The sequence below is a fragment of the Helicoverpa armigera genome, chromosome 7 (assembly GCF_030705265.1).
Source record: "Helicoverpa armigera isolate CAAS_96S chromosome 7, ASM3070526v1, whole genome shotgun sequence".
In the NCBI taxonomy this organism is placed as follows: Eukaryota; Metazoa; Arthropoda; class Insecta; order Lepidoptera; family Noctuidae; genus Helicoverpa; species Helicoverpa armigera.
Genome location: NC_087126.1, coordinates 8,080,560 through 8,102,102, shown reverse-complemented (window position 1 = coordinate 8,102,102; position 21,543 = coordinate 8,080,560). Strand labels below are relative to the sequence as shown.

The 21,543-nt window shown below is 36.7% G+C and overlaps 1 protein-coding gene across 3 annotated transcripts in view; it reads left to right on the top strand.

Moving 5' to 3' along the window:
• Nucleotides 1–21,543, top strand: part of LOC110373029 (RNA/RNP complex-1-interacting phosphatase) — a 210,088-nt gene that overhangs the window by 19,464 nt on the left and 169,081 nt on the right. For all 3 annotated transcript variants that reach the window (XM_064035654.1, XM_021330128.3, XM_021330122.3), the window contains exons 3-5: nucleotides 12,541–12,575; nucleotides 13,400–13,487; nucleotides 16,323–16,402. In XM_064035654.1, the coding sequence (XP_063891724.1) occupies nucleotides 12,541–12,575; nucleotides 13,400–13,487; nucleotides 16,323–16,402 (203 nt within the window). The remainder of the gene's footprint in view (nucleotides 1–12,540; nucleotides 12,576–13,399; nucleotides 13,488–16,322; nucleotides 16,403–21,543) is intronic.

Genomic DNA, 21,543 nt, shown 5'->3' with positions numbered 1-21,543 from the left:
CGGTATTGTCAACGGTTGTTCCCTAATTACTTTCAACGTGAAACTTTAACGGTGAATGCCTTAATTAGCATACAATCGCGAAATAATAAATTGTTTAGAGAAAGTCGCCATAATTATCCATTTGCGTTTTTAGAATACATAAAATTCACCTGTCCCATCTTAATTATCTCTAAAGACTATATGATTGAAAATTAATGAACGCGGCGTTAGCCACACGTATAAAATGTCTTTGACGATGTTTTTCGGTTTTTCAAATGAAGCTTTTGGGGACACAAAAATTGATAGTTCCATTCTCTTGTTTTCGTTAGTGGATCGTTAGTGTCACCGGTTGGCTCGCAGCGATGCAAATTAAGATGTTCGGTCGGAATTTGGTTTTGATTTATGACCTTATAAAGCGATGCTACGACGCAGGTACTTCCTCCTCGAATTATTCATGTAGGGCACATTGTTTTTACACAGTTACAGGTAATTGATCGCACGCTTTAAAGAGCTTTTTTAGAGATACCTTGCGAAATTATTTTGGCATTATTTCTTACTTTAGTTTTTATTGTTCTTTCATAATATTTTTCGGGGCAGACTATTTATGAAAGTCTGTGTAACGATGGTCATTAAGTTACTTATGCCATCATTGTCTGTGGTATTTTGAGCCAGTGTGTCCAGTTAACATTCTGTGCCGACTTAAAAGTATATTTTTACACCTGATGTCATACCTGTGGCATGTATTGTTGATCTAAGGTCTAGTGTACTTTTGATGCGGATATTATGTGTTATTTTAGTTTACGATCTAAACAAGGTTGATCATTGTTCTGCACATTCCTAAAATTCTATAAATCCAAACTATATTTTATTATCTTCATAATTTATTGACTATACCAAATTTTATTGCTGCCACATCGTAAAAAATATTTCTTGCTTATTATTTTCGTTTTAGAAACTCGTATACATATTCATTATTAAGTTTGTCAGCTAATTTTTAACCATCGTGTTGATTGAACATCGTCGTCACATAATTAATTAATTAACGTATACATAATTGCGTCATTAATTTATATTTTAATGCTTTCTCGTTTTATTGCTTTATTTTAACATGCAGTTAGGAAATAATCTTAGACACGTAAATCATATGTATTGGAATAAGTTATGTAGCGAGTGACTTGTTATTGCTTAATAATTTAAATAAAGCTAATGAAGCATTGCCCTCAGTCGGCCAGTAGTTTGATGATAAATATATTATGTTTTCATTAAGAAGATAAATGGACTTAGTACTGGCATTTTTCTTCATTATTTCAGTTCTTGCCTGCAAATATGCATTCCATTAGTAAGCAGCCTTTATCCTAGAGTATATAACTAATGTTCGTATTTAATAGCTTGCTTTTTATGTTACATGCCTTACTTATCTTTTAATTCAATTTACACGCGTGCACACCTTGTTGATCAATTATTTATTGTCTGTAATTCGGTCGTTATCATGTAAGGATCTCAATTTCTGTATCTGTCTGCACGGTGTAATATCAGTTTAGTGAGCTCGTTCATTTTATTTTGTGACTACAGAAACATTTTCTCAGAACCTTATTTTCGTTCCTCATATATTCACATTTTAATTTCACAACAATTTGTGAGGATAGGTTTGTTTTTTTTTTACCTTGATTTGTTTCTTAGGAGTTCTTTAATGTACTGAATAAATAAAAAACTTCGATAACTTAAAATGTAGAAGATCGGCCTTCTTTGAATTAGGTATCGCCTATCAACCTTTCTTAAGTTCGATAATCAGAGCTGGTCACCATACCTATCAATATCAGAACAGCTTATAATTAAAAGGATTCACACAAGTAGGCTTGTTTAGTGTTTATATAACGTAAAACAATTTTAATGAAGTGTACATAGCTAGTCTGTGCACCTGACGGTACGGTAATAAAGAGGTGTGTCGCCACGCCTTACCGCTGATGTGCCGACGACAAGCTCGCAACTTGCCTGTGTTGATTTTGTTCTACGTACCTATTATCAAGAGGTAATTGTATGTTGAAGTAAATAGCTCCTTCGAGATATACGCGAAACTTGATTTGTTTACTCATGTTATTAGTCCTTTCCAGTATCAAAGCGCAGCATTCTAAGGACACTTGAAGTAGTTTTAGGATTTTCAGAATAGTTGAGTACTATTTTTCCTATAACTTCGCCTCACCAGTAGTTGATAAATGTGTGAAGATCAAATTGTAACCCAGAATATTAAACTTATATTATCAGGTAGTAACAAAAATGGAAATGAAAATGGTGTTGTCCTTGATACGGGTCAGCATTTTCTTTACAATGTGGATCTTGTTTTAAATGAGAAGTCTATTTATGTATCTAAATATATAAAACTCAAAGGTGACTGACTGACTGACATAGTGATCTATCAACGCACAGCTGAAACCACTGGACGGATCGGGCTGAAATTTGGCATGCAGGTAGATGTTATGACGTAGGCATTCGCTAAGAAAGGATTTTGATCAATTCTACCCCCAAGGGGATAAAATAGGGGATGAAAGTTTGTATGAAACTTGCCCACGCAGACGAAGTTGCGGGCAACAGCTAGTATGTCATAAATATTTAAACAAGTGATTTGAAAACACGTTTCCATCAGTTAAAACGTATTTTTGGTTTTGCTTTGATTCTTAGTACTCTCTATTTGTGATCTATGGGAACCCGAACGCGGGTATATTATTGGAACGATGAGATGCTTTCAAAATATTACATAAATGTAATTTCTAGTATCTGTAGTTTCATTTTATAATCCTCTGAAGTAAATAAAAAAATACAGTAGTCTCCAAACTTTATATAACATATTTATTGAAAGTAAATAACAATTTGTCATACATATAATGCGTTGTTGACTTTCAAGTGGTCTCGACTTAATTAGTCAATTAAATTTTTGTATTGATGTCTTCACAAAGTTTCGCGAGCTGTACGAAGTGGAGTGTTTATTTTGCGGTTATGACTAATTTAATTTTTACTTGATGACTATTAGTGTTTATACTTCTATTTGTACAAAATTAACTGTTACCACATTTTCATTACGTTGGTTGTTTGTCGCCCTAAATGGACATGAATGCACAACAGTGATGCAATTCTTTATAAAGTGTGATTTAATCCAACGATTGCAAATTCCGAGTAATGTGCCTATATTTCCGATGTGAATTCTTGAACGTGAATCAGGATGGCCTGCTTTTCGAGGATTTACAAGTAATTTCGTGATGTAATGTACGATTAAGTGGATTGTGACTTTTGTATGCAATGTGCGTTCAGATAATATAACTTGTTCAATTATGTGTGGTTCACCTCAGTACTATAACAACATGAGATATTGTTCGTCCTGTAATTCTAAGAACTCTTGCTTTTTGTCGCCGTGTGCGACGTTTTACCACAGGTTGTTTATCCAATAGAGGCGTCATTTAGGTTTTTGAATTTATCTCAATCTTTAGTGAAGTTTTCTTTACTTTTCGTTTAAAAAGCTCTGTATTATTATTTCATTGGTACGATAGCAATTTACTTCAATGCACCATAATAGAAGAATGGCATTTAAAGATAGACACAGATTTGATACTCTTTACAATATATGTATTTCTTTAGGACAGCCAATACATTACTATACTCAGGTTATTTACAGATGTTTTACAAAAGCCTCTTACACTGATATATCAGGTAGTTTTATTGTAAGAGCACAATATAAAACGCTGAGATATTTTACCTCCTCTATACCGTAGCTGTATTATGAGAGTCGCCGGCGCCGGCGCAACTCTCACGAATTTCGCGGCGCGGCGCCTGCGCGTGGGCGGCCTATCTTGTACCGCCATCACACGTACACTTGCCACCACACCTGTAACATCTCCCCAACATTACCTCTTACATATAAGGTCTAATTTGCCTTAGCGCAACCGAACAGTGAAGTCCGTATGACGGCCCTTTGTTGCCTAGTACGTCTAATTAGTCAGCCTGTTTAGTGCCGTACTCGCCGCAGGCATTTCACTATGCGATATGCAGTGTGAAATTGCGTGATATATTGATATCGTACGCTTAGTAAAAGTAATAGATAAATTATTTTAAAATTAATATTTCGTATACCTAAGATCAAATTAAATACGTTAGTTACCTACTTTTCCGAAAAACTTGTATCATAGGAGTTAAGGACCAAGGACTATGGGGCCGCCTACAACAATACAATAATGTCTGGCCATTGGAGACGTCATATTTCAACAGTCGTGTACAGATTCATCTGCCAGTGCTTATTCATAAGAATATTCACAAGTGACATTAAAACTCCTTGTATGACGTTTTTGTTCAGTCTTGTTGTCGACGGATATCAAAGAATATATTTCGTTGAATTTATTGCGCTCGCCTGCGGTATCGTCTGCGTTGAATAGCTTGTATCGTGTGATATATTTTTCCTCAAACCGTCTTTTAACAGTTCGCCTTGTACTCCGACTCGCGTCTCGTGTTTACTCTTTGTGTTGATATTGGCTGGATATTGGACGCTACGCGGACTTCTCTACAACGTAACAATGCTACTTTCAGTCCTGTGTAAGTTATAGTTGAAAGTTATCATTGAACTTATTACGCCAGCCGCTTGAGTCACGCGTGAGGTCCTGAATCAGAAATATGAACTGAAAAACGGCGGCACCATGGCGCCAGCGTTGAAATTAATCTGAATCGTGTATCGGCAACTTCCAATTTAAAAAATGTTTATTGGGATTAAATGAGAGAGCACTGTAAATATTTTGCTCATTGTAAGTAACGAAGCTCTCAGTACTTACTCCTGTTATCTCAGATTAAATTATGATCTTCGTTTATGGAATTCATTGGTGCAATGGAGTAGTTCTGTTTATTTATTAGAATAATATTGATGGTATCGGACACCCACGCATCAAATTACCGCCTGTGTAGGTATCGTTTCGCCGCCTAAAATTAACAAAGGTTCGTTGTTGCTACCGATTTGTCGCGACCGGGTGATTTATCTTCAATAAATTTATCGCTCAATCAACGTCGTCGTACGCGCAAGTTCGCGCCGCGGCTGATTGGATTTCTTCATAATTACATCTTTTGACACGTACGCGCCAAGTTTCGTACTTCACAAGCCGGGCCATGAGATCGTGGGAGCACCGTGTAATCAGCTTTCTTGACGGTCTTGTTTTGATCTGATACCAAGGAAATATTGTTAAACAGAACTGATAGACTTCATAAATATTGTTTTGTTTCATTGTTTTCTGGGCCCAGGAACTGACAATAACCAGGCATCACTATATTGGTTAATTTGCTATGCTGTTATATCTTAAGGATGTCTTGGATCTTCCCGTCTTGTCGTCGTCTACCACAAGTGGCGTTTTCCATTGCTGTGTTTTCGCCGAACTTTAATTTTACTAAGAACGCTCTTGCATCGATGCGCTTGAATAGAAACACGTCATTTCCGTATATGCAGGATATGATACCTACGTACTTATCAAGAAAGTAGTTAAATCATTTAATAAAGACGCATAACGATAAAGCATATCCAGATTAGCATAATTCCTTGCCGCGAGTGCACAACGCATATTTAAAGCAACGCGTTGAAGGGCGGAGAGTTTTAGCATGGTTTCGTTTACACGTCGTCCGGTTGTCATGTCAGATAATATTTTGGTAGTTATTAACAGAGATCACCGCCTCTGATAGTGTTCATATTACATTATTATACACTCGCTTAAAATTAAATGATACTTGACAATTATTCGTAATTTCATGTCCATTAAGGATGTTGAGTGGACCTTTCTTCATATCATGTGAATTTAATTCGCTTGACCTCAAAAGTATTGCAGTTATGTGAAGTGAAGAAGACTTTGCAATAAGCAAATAAATGAATTACTCTTTGCCAGCTAAATAACCCCCGAATTGCCCTTTGGCTACTTGCTAAGTGTTTTGGCAGGAAATAAGTTGTCCTTTACTAAGCCTGTTTGAAGTTTCAAAAAAAACGCCGGTAATTATTTATTATAATGGTAATTGTTTTATAAATCGTTAAATTGAATGCAATGCCTCCACAGTATCCGCTTTAATCAAGTTACGAGGTATCACCACCTATTATTACCGCAGTTGGAATTGGCCGTACAAACACCGGTCTTGCGAAGACAGTGGATTTTTATGATTGTACCGTCATTGCCGCGCAACGGGTGTAATTTCTCAACTAAGTCGACACACCTTCCAATAAAAATGTATGGAATATGCAGCAAATCATCTCAAACGAGGCGTTTATTGTATACATATACAAATATTTTTTTGCAAAATATTCCAAAAAAATAGCAAGGCTTTTGTAGTAACAACATCGTTTATTAGTTTCACTTTAAGAGGATATCAGCACAATTTTATAGATTTTTTGGGTAGGTTAGCTTTGACACGGAAGTTGTTAAACAAACCGATCGCATTCCGATCGCTGATATTTTTATTTCTGTCCCTGTTCCGGTCAAACTCAAAGGTTCAATACCACTGGTGATAGCTCGCAATCCGGTACGAATCCGCACGACCATTCACTTTAATTGTCATAAAATACAATCTTGCTTGAGAGATTTAAGCTCGTGCGCGGACTCACAAAAAGAAAACAATTAACTCTTAATTTTGGAACACCCGAAAAGCGATGTCTTGTAGGGTGACCATTAAGTATCAAGTTATCTTGAGGTACGGTTATGACTTCCATCTTTCGGTAGCTCTTTTTCAATTATTGATATTCAAATTCCGAATGAACTCTACATTGAGAATCCTTTAATGTATTTTACGTTACTTTATCACACCATTAAAATTGCTGCGCTGTCTAATTTAAATATTATCAGCAAATACACTGAGGTGCTTTCAGTACCTAATGAAGTGATATTCGATCCGTCTGGACAGTAAAAAGTTTGGATAAATTGAAAACGATTTCACATTCACATAAGAGGCTTGTTAACTGCGATTGACGCATTTTTGCAAGAATGATTTACGGATTTATATGATTTATGGAATATCTTAATTTGCGCATTGTATTTTCTGCAAGCGCAGTTCTCGTTAGTAACGGTTTTTAAAAGCATTAATTTTGCCAAACAGTATTTATCAACTGTTATTGATAAAACGTTGTTCTACTTCTAAAGAGTGGGCTTTGAATCCAAAAATGAAAATTCTACAGCTGTTTTTAAATCTGACATTGAATTACTTGATTTGGATATCTTTGCGTGTAAAAAGATCCTCAGTATTGAAAAGATACATAGTTTGAAATTTCAGTAAGGAATGTCAATAAGTAACGTTCGTAAGAAGGATATGTTATTATCCTTAACCGTCCTAAAGATACGATAAAGGTCGTATGACTTTTATAAACCTTCATAATCGATTCCGAGGTGTGTGGAAAGGGTTTTCATTATCCCATAACTTTCAAAACGTTGGGTTACACGCAGAGTATCATCGCTGCCCATCACGCCACCCAGTATGTTCTTAAACTGAATTTCGGCGCGGTGGTCGCAATTAGGCGCGATAAATGCTCCCGACATACGATACGATACAGCGGCTTTTCATTCGATTAATCGGTCGAAACGAATACGGAATCCCGATTTTAACAGGTCGTACTTTTTAGTTTTTTATGTAGCACCTCTTGCGATATTTCGATACTAATCGCGGTTGTTTAAAGCCAGTTGGATTGAGTTATGATTGCCATTTTTCTTTTCATAAATGAACGTATTTATAAGTGAAGTATTAAGTATATACGGTGTAAGTTCCATTTATTGGTTCTTGGAAATCTTGTGTTACCTAATTTATGTTATTGAAACCCCTATGTTTCTTAACACACTTGGCTCTTAAATTAGTTAAATGCCTCAAGCAAAGTTTTTTCTGTATTGACAAAGCCCGCATGTGTAAGAAGCAAGCCACATATCAATTATTATGACATCGAATGGTTTTTTGATCATTACTCAATTAGGCTGTTAAATTTTATGTCTTACTCTCAATATTCGACCGTAACGAGGGTCATATCAGAGACATCAATTGTGGTTTTCAATTTGTATAAATCAGTAATCTTGATTTTATTGCTTGTGTTGTTGGTAAGTGAACATTTAATGAGTATGTAGGAATTTAAAACTAAACATCACGCATCTTTCAAAACATATGTCCCGATAATAACAGAATATAATTAGTAAAGGTACGAACAATTCTAAGACAGGTCACGTATTTGAATGAGTCAACTCCACCCTTTTTAAATCTACCGCAGCAGTCGACTCGGTGTCAAAAGAGAACAAGTCAGTAACGATCCATAAAACAATACAAAAAGCTCAACCATTACAAGGCGACAAAACTGTAATATCAATAGAACACAATGGGAACAATAGTTGCCCTCTGTCAATTATGCCATCATTACCATTGGAATAAACGACGTAACGGATCAGATGATTGTCAAAAAACAACATGATGACAACGCAATGCGGCCACGAGTGCATATCGCGAGATATACAAACAAAAATAATTCTTATAGACCACTAAATAAAATTTCTTATAAGTTTCGAAAATACAACGATGATCTTGCATATTTTAACATGTCGAAACAGTTACCCTATAAATGATTTATAGACCGCGGCGCCGTCTTAATTTTTGTCACTTAACAATGTACAATGAATCTGAATAATTAAGTGTCGCGCGCTGGTTAATAAGATTCTTTGTGCATTGTAATTAGGTGATTATGAAATTAGAAAGATGATGTGGCTCAGCCTGTTTCACCGGCTTCTCATGTTACCAGTTGAAGTTATGCCATCTGCATCAAACCAGGCGTGATTATCCACATATGATTATGTTGTTTCAATTGCATGTTGCGCTACTGGCCCGTGAATTTCAAGTAGTCAGCATTACTACCGTGGATCGTCGAGAGAAAGTCACAAAAGTGATTTGGTGCTTGCATTGTGATAAGCTGCTACAAGCTCTTTCTTGTAACCTCGTAAATTCTATTTGGTATCGACTCAGATTTGTTCTCTGAACATTTCATTGAAATTTAATACTCGAACATAACGTTGACTCACCCAAAACGTTTCAATTTTGCGAAACGTCTACATGCTTTTGTGTATCTACTTTGTGTTGCGTCAACGTTGCATAAATTGCATTATTATTTGTTTTATTCAAATCTTCATTTAACTTTCTTCCTTGACTTGATCAATTTACTGACAACTATTTACTAGTGTGTCTACGTCATTATTTACCATACTCTGATCACTATCGCATGATTTTCCGAAGAGCCAAGCTGTTTGGATTCTTATTGTTTATTAAAATAGGTTGTGTTTTGGTTGTGTATTCATCGGAACGTATTTGCGATTATTTGATCCTCGCATTTGTCAAATATGATCGAGGCGTGCGAAGGTGTTATTCGTTTTGTCGACACGCGATCGTGAGATAAGTCTGGAGCTTGCCACTTGTAATTTGATGGGAGGTCCTCGAGCTTTAACGTTTTCTTTTTTGTATAACACTCGTACTGTTTATGCAGCGGTCTGTTTTTATGATAAATTGATTTGAGCGATTTGAAAACTGGTTGGGCAAACACTTGTTGTTCAATACGAATAAGTTTCTTATTAGAGTAACTTGTATGATGAACGTAAACTTTTTTAATCTTCAATTTAATTTATTAATGTAGTTTTAGTCTGACATCACAATTGATCAGAGCTGAGGTAAGGTGACAGGGTACACGGGTATGGCAAGTGATCGCGCAAAATGTATAGCAATTTATTAATTTAAAATGATAAAAATCTCGCAGGTTACACTTTAAGATATGGTTATCTTCAAATGAATACATCTCAATACCGTCACGTCTCCGCAGGTGGTGAACCTCCCCCCTCCGTGTTTGCAAATGTACGTACACGTTGTACGTCGTAAAAATGACAAACTTACATTTATTGCCTTGTAGGACACATGTAAGTAATGTCGTGTCGTGTCGTATGGTTTTTGTCAGCAGGCAATCGGCGATTTATTGAATCGCATTGTTGATTATTTTATTAACGACTTCTTTCGATTGCGTGAACGTTACTCGCAATCACAACTCGAATGGTCCTGCCACATGCTGTTCTGCTGAGAGGCTTGACGAACCAAAGTTTATCACGAGCTATAAATAGCGCAACTGTTACTTATCCTAATGATGCTCGCAGACCTCTTGATTCATGAGCTATGACTGGATGCTATAATAATCTCTAACAATTACACCTAGTCATAGTTGCATAAGAGATCAATACGGATCGTCGACATAATTTCTTCATGTCATAGTTTATTTCATCTGTTTAATATATGGTACAATCAGCAGAGATAACCCAAGTTTAAGTCGTACAAAATTTTATCATCGTTTCGTTCACCAAGAAACTTTTCTAAGGCAATGATTGCATTGCAATGACACTCTTAGTTTTTTTAATATCTGTGGCAATTAGCAGGACTGAAAGACATCGTGGAGTTATGAGAAAATATTATTCAGCATCCTCCGAGCCTTTTCCCAAGTATGTTGGGGTCTGCTGCCAGTCTAGCCGGATTCAGCTGAGTACCAGTGCTTTACAAGAAGCGACTGCCTATCTGACCTCAACCCAGTTACCCGGGCAACCCGATACCCCTTGGTTAGACTGGTGTCAGACTTGCTGGCTTCTGACTACCCGTAATGACGTACGAGAAAATATTATTGCCGTTGAATTTTGAAATCACTAACAGAATAATATTTTTATATTCAGGTACCGAGTAAATAAATAAATAATTTATTTTATTTTGTTGACGTTAATTGGGAACGGGTACAATGATGTAGCTGCGTATCGGTGCGCGCAGATTCAGCTTGTGATTGAGAGTTACGACTGTCATTAATATCGTAATGGAATCGATTTAAGATCGAGAATCATCTCATTGATTTTATTGCTTGGCCTATATCAGAACTGCGTTTTATTCTTAATACATTCAAAGGCAACCTTATTACTGTACGCTAATTTGTGATCACCTTTGTGATGCGTATTCATAATTACTGTTCGTTATTTATTGTAGAAACTGTTAAGTGCGTGCATGGCTATACGGGTAAATTAAGCGTGGCTTTAATTGTTTGATCGTGGTTCTTTTCTTCAGTTGACAATGAGGTAAATAAAACAAGATATTGCCATCACCCTTTCAATGTTCTCATTATTGGTGCTTCGCCACAGGGCAGTAAAACCAAAACTGCGTCATTTTTCGAACGCACATACGAAGTCAAGGTTTCATTTTGTGTGCCACCGCATTTTTTACATTGATATTCGCGGTTTCAATAAACTCCTTTGTCCAGACTGCGTTTTATTTGTTCCGGTGCTTTAATGTTAATTGAAAATCGTGGTAAGTGCACCCGATGAGGTCGCGAGGCTAAAATTTTGTTCAACCTCCGGTATAACGGAGTCAATATTTTCTGTATTATTTCTCTCAAAAGGCAATTAAATACTGTCTAACATTAAAAACTGTACTCAACTCAATATAAAGGATATTTTTGCATTCTTTATTTACTTTCGCTGATTTGAGCCATGGCTCCGAAGAAAATCGTACGGGAGTAATGTACATAAACGAGTAGGTATCGTTCGTGTAAAGATTTTTAATTAACTTAATAATGAAGGATTAACCAGATGCAGCAGGTTAAGCTCCCCACGTATATTAAATTATTGCGAGTATTTACATTCGTATAATTGTCAGACGGTTCAACAATTAATTAATTGCGGATTGCTTCTCGGTACGTCGCCGTAAAGAAGATGTCGGCGAATAATTTCGGCGACTTTCACATGTCATCGATTAATTTTAATCGATCACATAAAATATTATTATTAATCAACAATATTCAATATGTATGCATACTTCTTCGTAACATAACTACGTGGATTTATTTAAATTGCCGTCTGTTAATTTATAAAGGCCACCGGCGAATCCAAATTGAAAATTAACCCCATTTACACACACCTCCTGGCGCTCACTTTTTAAAACTTTTTATATCATGTCAACACCGTCGATAAATTATGACCACTCTAACAAGCTATTATTATGGACCCTGACATTTTATTTAACGTAATTTTGGGCAAAATTGAAAATTTTTCACCCAAAACTTTTGGCCTGGGGTGCACAGGAATGGTTTTTGAGATTTATGTCCGTCGATTTTGGAGTCATTTAAAATTCTAATACTTTGTTTATACAGTAGATATAAAAGCTTATCGATTTCTTGGAATGGTTAAATGTTTGGTTATCTGGTTCGATATAAGTTAAACATCGACGTTTTCATATTATTAGCATACTAATTTTTGATTTTAACCTGTGTCGTGTGTCGAAAAGTCCCAAAGTGGATCGTGTCAGGTGGCCCTCATTGGACATAGTTCATTGACACCGGTCAGGTAGGGCCAGTAGATGATTGATCTGCTCCCTTATCACACGCCGTCGCCTACGTGCGGCTTTCTCAAAGACACATTGTCTACGACCAGAGAAGCGAACACTAATAGCACTACAAACATATTCTACCCGAAACGTAATCTAACACATCGTTAACTTAATTTACTATGTAAATATTTTCTTTTGTTTCAGAATGTTCAGGCGTACAATAAGGCGATTAAAGAAATGTAAGAAATAAATATTTTTATTGATTAGGGACCTGCATCTGCATGTCACATGATGATAATTTATTTATTAGTGAAAGTGTGGACAGCACGGATGAAATAAATATTGAAAATTTGCGTCAGTTCTGGAGTTGATATCAATTTCATGGATATCATTTTACATTTCCAATTTGCATTTGAATACCGTCCTTAATTCCGTTTAATTAAGATTGAAATTTAAAACTTCAATACTCAGAGTGCTGTAAACGTATGGCGCCAACGGAACGCGAGTGGACATTTTGTAAATTGAAAAACTGACAGTTTGCAGTAAGTGGTTCCCATCGTGGCCCTTTCACCGTAATGATGATCGGATAATTGAATTTTCAGCGTGACGTAAAGCCTGTAGAAATATTTTATAAGGGTTTATTCGCTTTCCCCTCAAAACTAACTAACAATAAAGCCTACGGAATGTCGTTCTATTTAACAGAAGAACCCCAAGAAATCGCCTTGAATCTTGAAAATACTGTAAATTGAATTCAAACGATGGTTGCTAATTCAGTGGTGTTTTTGATTGTTTAAAGAAAAACTTGTTAAAACGCCATAATTATGCAAATGTTTGCCGACGTGCAGTAGGTAGGCCGGCGCCGCAACTAATTTAGAAAGTTATTTTTATATTTAAACTGTTGCGTTGAACGATTTTCTTCAAGTTATTTATTTAACGCCGACGGGTACACAGTTTTCTGTAATTGGACACTATTTGGGTTTACTCCTACGTACTAATCTGTCATAATTTCACAATCAGGTTAGGTAGGCCGTACACTTAAACAAACGATGTGTTTTATTTGCAGATGGGATATTCCCGCTCTACTTGAGAAAATTCCGAAATTGGGGGCAGTCATAGACTTGACAAACACAGCTCGATACTACAATCCTGAGGTATGTAGACACAACAAGTGGGTCTTCCAGACAAGCCTGTTCAAATGACATTGTAGTAGAACAAAAGAGTACTCAGACTTTGCACACATCGCATACCGAAACGCACATCTTAGTTCCATAAACATTCCTCGGTTGTTAGTAATAATGAAAGGTAACAACCACTCGTGCTAACAAATGTAAGACAACGTGTAGGGCTGGTTACGACTCTTACTTGTGTGGATAGCGCCCGTAGGAATCCCGGCCCGCCCGCCATGTGTTAGAATACCGGGAAGCTATAAAATTATGTTCAGTTTTACGATTGAAAGTCACATTTTCCAGTACGATGCTTTGTTCGTGCTTACGTCTGATTGCCTTGCATTCATCTTCTAGCATAATCCGATCGTAAAACACGGGTTCCATGGAGTAGTTGACTCTAAGCCCGCTGTGGTCCAAGTCGCCAAACGACATGCCCTGGCTTAGGGCGTTACCAGGCCTTTATACTCCTTAATTTATAGCTATACTGAGAGTTTCATGATGTTGTAATGCAGGTGTTAATGGTGTGATGATGTCTTAAGCAGTCTTAGGTGAAACCTGGTAAATTGTAATTCAATTGTATGGAAATTATAATCAAGGCATCAAATTACTTGTACTGTACCTAACTAGTTTCTTACAAATGAAGGGTTGCACCATTTAACTATAACGAAAACCGAACCGGATGGTATTATCCATGAAATTACCGTCGATTGGTCAAATTGGGGATTTGACGTCTGCTTATGGTGCGTTAACTGCCTCGTTGGTCTAGCTGTCGCAAGTGCGGCTGCTGAGCACGAGGTCTCGGGTTCGATTCCCGAGTCGGGCCGAAATCGCTTTGTGGGTTTTAGAAGACTTTCACAAAGCAGCCCGGAGCCTGGAAGCTGGTGATTGATACACCCGTGCATCGGAGAGCACGTAAATGTCGGTCCTGCGCCTGATCTCTCTCCGGTCGTGTCGAATTGCCGTCCCATCGGGTTATGAGAGTGAAGGAATAGTGAGTGCACCTGTGTCTGCGCAAATGCTCGTGCACTATAATATGTCCTGCGTAGTTGGCTAATCTCCTAACATGAGAACAGCCGCCGTAGCCGATAATCGGCTAGGAGGACATCATCATCATGGTGCGTTATAGGTAGTTAATGTTGCAACCGACCCTTAGTCCTGAAATACGCTCATCGCCATTCGTATACGGCGAAGCATAAAATTGACTCCAAAATAATCCGAAGCCTACTGCAAATAAAACGGTATCCTCTAAACGAGTAACAGGCGTCGAATCGTGAAGACATCTCGGCTGAACAAGTCGGCAAATTCTATGAAGAACTCACATCGCCTAGCTGTGAATGCAGTAAAGCTAGTTGTGACACACAATTGCGACTTGTCGTCCCATTATGCACACTTCAACACTTGTAATAAATGTCTAGGGCTCTGATACATTCGTCGCCATTGTGATGTCCCATGGTGCTTAGCTAATGTGTGTGACGAGCTGAACCCGTTACACGTTTGTACGCTGTGAAATTTACAGCACTTGTAAAAGGCTGAGTTTATGAACCTAGGCTCTGGGTCAGGTTATGTTGAAAAATCTTAAAGTCAAGTTCAAATGTTTTTATTTCAAATAGGCGCTTGCAGACTTTTATGAAAGGTTGCACTAGTTACACGGTTTCAAATAGTTGGTCTCATGGTGAAGAACACAATTGGTCCCGTGACACATTTTTTTCAAATTTACAGTTCAATAATCCGGAATTTAAGTACAATATTGAATGATGTGGTTAAAAGACTGTATAATAAATATAAAACAGAAACTCCCAAATCAGTTAACTAACCTGAATACTTCACAGTATTAGTTGTAAATGTCAATCACTAGAATTAAGTAGTATCGTTCCTATTTTTTTTGGCTTATTATAATCTATTCTAAATGAAGTGCAACTAATCGCTCACCAATAAGCCAATGAACTCCAAATTCCCATACTCATGATATTATTCAAACATCCACTTATTCACTTATAAAGTCTAATACATTAGATTTATTTAGTAATATTAAATATCTCTATTAATTAAGCCGTAGTGAATTTGACTGGTTTGGGTTTCGACACCTCTCTAATCTGATTGGTAATTGTCATCGGTTGACGTCTAGTGACTCGTCGCTCACTTCATTATTACGTGCCATTGAATAAATAGTAAATGGAGTGTTCATAGGCATGTCTATCTTCGGACGGTCACCGAAAATGTACGTAAAAAAAAAGGGTTTATAGTTGAAGTAGTATAAATCGCTGTGGACAAAAATATCTCGATGATCTGATATTGAGACATTTAGACAACTGCAAATAAAAATTTAATAATTATTTATTAACAGAATATTGTTTTATACAGTGATTTTTCAATACTAACATTGCAATAGCTTTCCATACGGTTTTTGGCCTTAAAACATAGTCTTCCATTTTGGAATTCTCTGCGTCATGCCTACCATTGGCCTTCTCATGCTCTACTTACATTCTATAATCTCATTAGTAAATGCGTATCTTTAATAACACGATCATTTGGAACCGGCTTAAGAAGTAATGTGTACTTTGTATTTGAATTCAGTTTTGGCGGTATGCTTGCATGTAATTTATTTTTATTTATTTTAAGAATTTGAATAAATACAGAAAAAAAAATTGCTAACTATTATAATATATAAAAAAAACACACGTTACAAATAATCCAAACAGGCACTTTATTTAAAACAGTTTAACTAAAAAATAGACAATGATAACTTTCCATACTTCAAATGCAACCGGTTCATGTAAATGAGCATTACTATGTAAATAATGATTGGTCTCTTTGTTATAGGAATTAAAAGCTGCGGGCATACTACACAAGAAAATTTTTATGCCAGGCCGCATTATACCTCCCGAGGACAAAGTGACAGAGTAAGTCCATCTTCCCCGGCGCTGTTTACGTGCGATTAATCGCGCTCTCGTGTAAGACGACGTCACGACGCGACGCCGAGCCTTTTTAGCTCGCCCAAGTAGAAGATGTATCTCACACACATACGTACATGTTCCAGACGTAATCTTTATCACATAAACCTTTGAAAGTCAGCCATTGAGAAGTGACGTAGTATTTGTTGTGTCCATATCGAACCGCGACAATATTTCATACTGAAATATAGCGGAGATTGTCCGTATCGACATTCTTTTAAAAGCTCTCAAAAACCAAGGAGCATTTAAAAATATTGCAGCTCTAAATCACTCGACAACAAGAGTTGACTACAGACCACTAAATACTAGTGATTGATGCGGACTTTATTTTCGACGACATTTCGCCTAAGGATGATACAGCCTAACAAGTTTACACCCGCCCTTATACGGTGGTACGTAAATCAGAAACAGAACAGCTATCTATCAAATCGCGGAGTTATCGTTTTGCATTCGCGGCGGATTTTAATTTGAAGCGTCGAATTGGCGCCATTCGTAGGCCGAATATGGGTAATGTTATAAATCTACGCGCGAAGCGTGGGCGGTGCGGCGCGCGCCTAAGGGCCGCCGTCGACCCGACTGGTGCCGGTAGAGGTACCTATTCTCGTATTCAATTGAACTTGGTCACATCCAGCGCTTGTGTCGATGGCGTCTGCCGCCCACGCGGGATCCGATGCCTTTCGGAATTTGAAAGGCATTTGTCGCAGCACCGATGCGTGTACTCACGTGTAGCAGTTGTCCCCTGCAACTAAAACACACGGCATTTTATTATGTCGTAAACTCTGACACTATCGGTGTAGTCATATTACAGATTTTCGGTTAATTGATACGTTTCATAAAATTCTAAATACTTATAATGTGACTAAATTGTTGATGGATAAGGATCATAAATATCTTTTATGGTCTACGTAGTACCTATCCTTCATCTACACACTATGCAGAATTATCAAGGAAAATGATTTATAATTTATATCTCTTCTCCATTGTATCTCAAATAAACAAATAAGTTTGAAATACGTGTATATCACACTACATATCACTTTATAAAATGATTTGCTCAGCTTTAACTTGAAGATTATCTCGATCATTTGTCTGGTCTTTTGTTCGTCGCTGCGCCCCATCGTCGGCCGTCATCGACATAAATAACCATCGGCATTTCTAAGATAGTTCGCTGTTGTTATCAAGGTGCGGACCTCGCATCTGTTTGACAGTTAAGGTTAGACAAATGCGCCACCCGTACAGCTACTTCGAATCTTAACTAAAAGGCATGTCGACTTAATGACAGGTCTATATGTTTTGAGAATAGGACTCTCGACACATCTTACGTATCAGTTTTTACTATGATGAATATTATTATTAGACAATAGATTTTTGAGATACTTGTTTTGACAAGAAAGCTCTCCTCTAGTTCGTGAATGCTGAACAATTAAAGAAAATTCTACAGAAACTTGGGGCAGGTTATATTCTTTATGAGTGACTCAGACAGAAAATTCGAGCCGAACGCGGGAAAAATTTCCGACGTAAATTGCATCACACTGCAATTTAGTCTAGACAGGTAACGTCGGGTGAACATGGCCACTAATAAAATGGTGCTATTATTTTATGATATTAATAAAATTGGGAATAAATGTATTGTCATGAGACCTTCATTTATACGACCTTTTACTGAGCGAAGATGATCAGACGTGCGCTCGTAATGATGCTCGCGTGCTCACTCGGTTCATTTATCACGGCTGTATTTTTACTTGTTTTCCATGTCGACTGTCGACAATCATGTCGTCATTACAAACCCGTTCGTGTACATATCACCCCGTCTATAAATTGTGAACAACGCCGGTGGTACCGATCGTCCGTTTAATAGATTTTTACTGCTCTGCTTTTAAGGGTTTTATTGTTTTGACGATTTATTCGCTGTTACAGATTCCTTTATTATAAAGCTACACCCATTACAGGCCTATTTTCCGGGAAGTTGGTGATAAACTTAATGTTTCACTCTACAGTACAATCGTATCATCATTTACTATCTCAAATGCACACGATGAAGTTCGAGGTATGGTACACCCACGGACTAGAGTCATCGCTTGATCCAATATTGATACATCAGATTCTATGTCATGCATACTTGTTAAATCCGCTTCTAAGCTTTTTTCTTCTTTGTTTTTTATTTGTGATAATATTAGCACATGATTGAGATTTATAACGAGACAATTTAACATAGTATTAAGTCACAAAATTATTTTTAGTCAGTTCAATCATGTTTGGGAAAACCAAAAAAATGTTTTGACTTTGAACCTGGCGTCTAATAGACACCCAAGTGCTGTGACGTCAACCGTGAGTATAGTTTGTATATACGGTATACAAATATGAAACGACGCGTGCAAAAGATTGACATCATCACGGTTCAGTACACACGGCGCCCAAGATTGTTGTCTCTGGTCTGGACAATTCGAAGACAATAGACACTTTAATGATCCCTCAATAAAGTATGTCCACGTACGTATCTTACGAGCTGTGAACTCGTTTATCGCAGTAAAGGTGTTAAAAGTAAATTCTCACGTTGTTGACTGTTTGTCTAGTAAGAGGCCAGTGTAAATCAGAGTAAGATAGGAGACTTCCGAGCGTGATAACAAACACATAAATATAGAGACCGCCAGCCATTGTCCAAATTTACTGTCACTAACCCATTCTACTAACACTGTGGACGGTTATTTTTCTCTAACCGTCCGATGATAATGTGGTGTTCAACGTTGAATTATCGGTGTTTTGATCAACTGCGACGGATATAATTACCAAGCTCTCTTTACGAGATAGTATCAGCTTTCCGCATGAACTTATCGCTTCAGATTCTACTATTGGTTTCAGTAAATAGCAATGAGCTAGCTTAACAACGATTATAAGCAAAGCGTGTATTTATAACGTTAACGTTAAGCTAGTTATGGTAATGCGCGCGTTCTATACTAATGAACGCGATAAGATCTATCAAAGATATCGCGTGGAGCCAATTACACCTGGCATACCAGCAAACAATATTTTCTCCTTGTATCAATATTAACTTTCATATTTATTACGGTATTCATAACTTGCCCAACTATAATAACATAAATTCAATAGAATGATGAAACGAATTGCCGATTTTCTATAATGTCCATAATAATGCTAATAACTTGTCTATTACAAGTTGCCTGAGCGTAATAGCTGATCTAAATATCGACAATGTTGTAGTATTCTTTATTACAGTGTGTGGATAATGATTTGGACCACACAGGCGAGGGATAATTGAGACATTGTATGTATTATTATAAAGTTGTCCTGTTATTATACCTACTTTTATTTAGTACGAGTGGTTACGAAAGTTCTTGGTTGCATCGTACTCGGAGTTAATTAAACGCTTACGAAACGTAGTACGTGATTTGATTAGAACGTGCCCTTGTTTTAATGCAAGTAATTATTTTCTGGTCCCGCCGAGTAATGATGACAAGTTTGATGTATTTGAGCGACATTTTGTAGATTAAAATGTTCATTATACGATACTAAACAAATGGATAGACGGTAAATTGTTGTTTTAGATGATTCTTTATTTATTAAGGATAAAATTTTTTACTGCAGTTCTGGTTACAGTGGCTATTATTGCTAATTAAAAGAAACCAGGACTAATTATGATTCATTACTGTGGATCATCAGATATTCCAGAAAAAATGTGATCTCAATTTAAAAGATGTTAAAAAATGTCATGAGTAATTATCTTAAAATTAATTGTTCACCATAATTATAATGACTGTATTCTGTCTCATCGTAATCACAATGACAGACTTCATGGAAATTCATATGAATGTAGGGCTTTCTAGGATGCTGGGATTAATTAATTCGTTACTCACATACGGTCAGAGTATTGTGTTAAAACGAACATAATACGGTAGTTTTGTGTCATTGGCGCCGCTTCTAATGATCCCGCTAATTAATTTGCACATCCTACATCTTTAATTGATGACGAATCACATTGTTGTGGTTTTATTACTATTAAAGCAACATTACCATACATGTCGCGTTTTAGAAGTTTATCAACGCTTCTAATATTTGCTTTATTATTTTATTGACAGCAAATAAAATTGCGGTTTTCAAACAATTTTTAATTGCTTATTTAGCAATCGTAAATGCTATTAGTCTAATTAGCATGTTTTAGTTTTGGTGTTAGCAAAAGTTGTTTCTCTATTTATATGTTTATTGAAACTAAATGATCTAGATACTAAACATCTAGATATGTATATTAAGTAGTCATCGTAAAACAAATTTTTAGTAGCTAGTTAAATATTAAGGTATTTGCATCGTATTGCACGAATTTAAATTTGCATTCGCAACGCATTCAGACATTTTACAGCAGTTACAAAACAACAACAAGAAGGTATTCAAACTTGTTTGTCAAATGAAAAGCTCTCAAAGATGAAGTCGCAATAATAACTGTGGTTAACTCAAACGATGCCTCGGACAGAAACGGCTCAATATCATCGACATTAAAGTAATAATGACCAGTTTGTTCGAATTTAATCATCGTATTGTTGTGCCGGCGGCACCTCGGCACAGATTACTACAGATACTTCACTCAGTAGAAAACTTCCAATACCTATTACGATAATTGCCTACTCCTTCGCGTCAGCAACCACTGTATGCTAAAATGCGCCTAAATGCTCAAGCGTACAGCAGTGATTGCTTCGCACCGCGCGATTCCACAGTAATCGCAGGGCTGCCTCTTCGGTAAAATTAAATTAACATAACTTTTTATCTATGTTATTGAGATCTGTGAATATGTTCTGACTTTTATGTGGCAGTTAAAAATTTTATCATTTATAAAATATTTAACAAACTTAAAAAAAAGGAGGTGATTAGACATAGGTACAGGCCAAACTGAGAAGTTTGACTTCTATGGTTTGTAGGTATGTATGTTTGTGCGCGATGATCTCGCGTTTGGCTAAACCGATATCGATGCGATTTTCAGAAAAGGATTTGTTACATTTAGGAGAACGTTTTAAAATAAGTATAATACTTCTTAGTTTGATGATGATCTTCGGAGATGTTCACTAGAAATGAAAAAAAAGCCT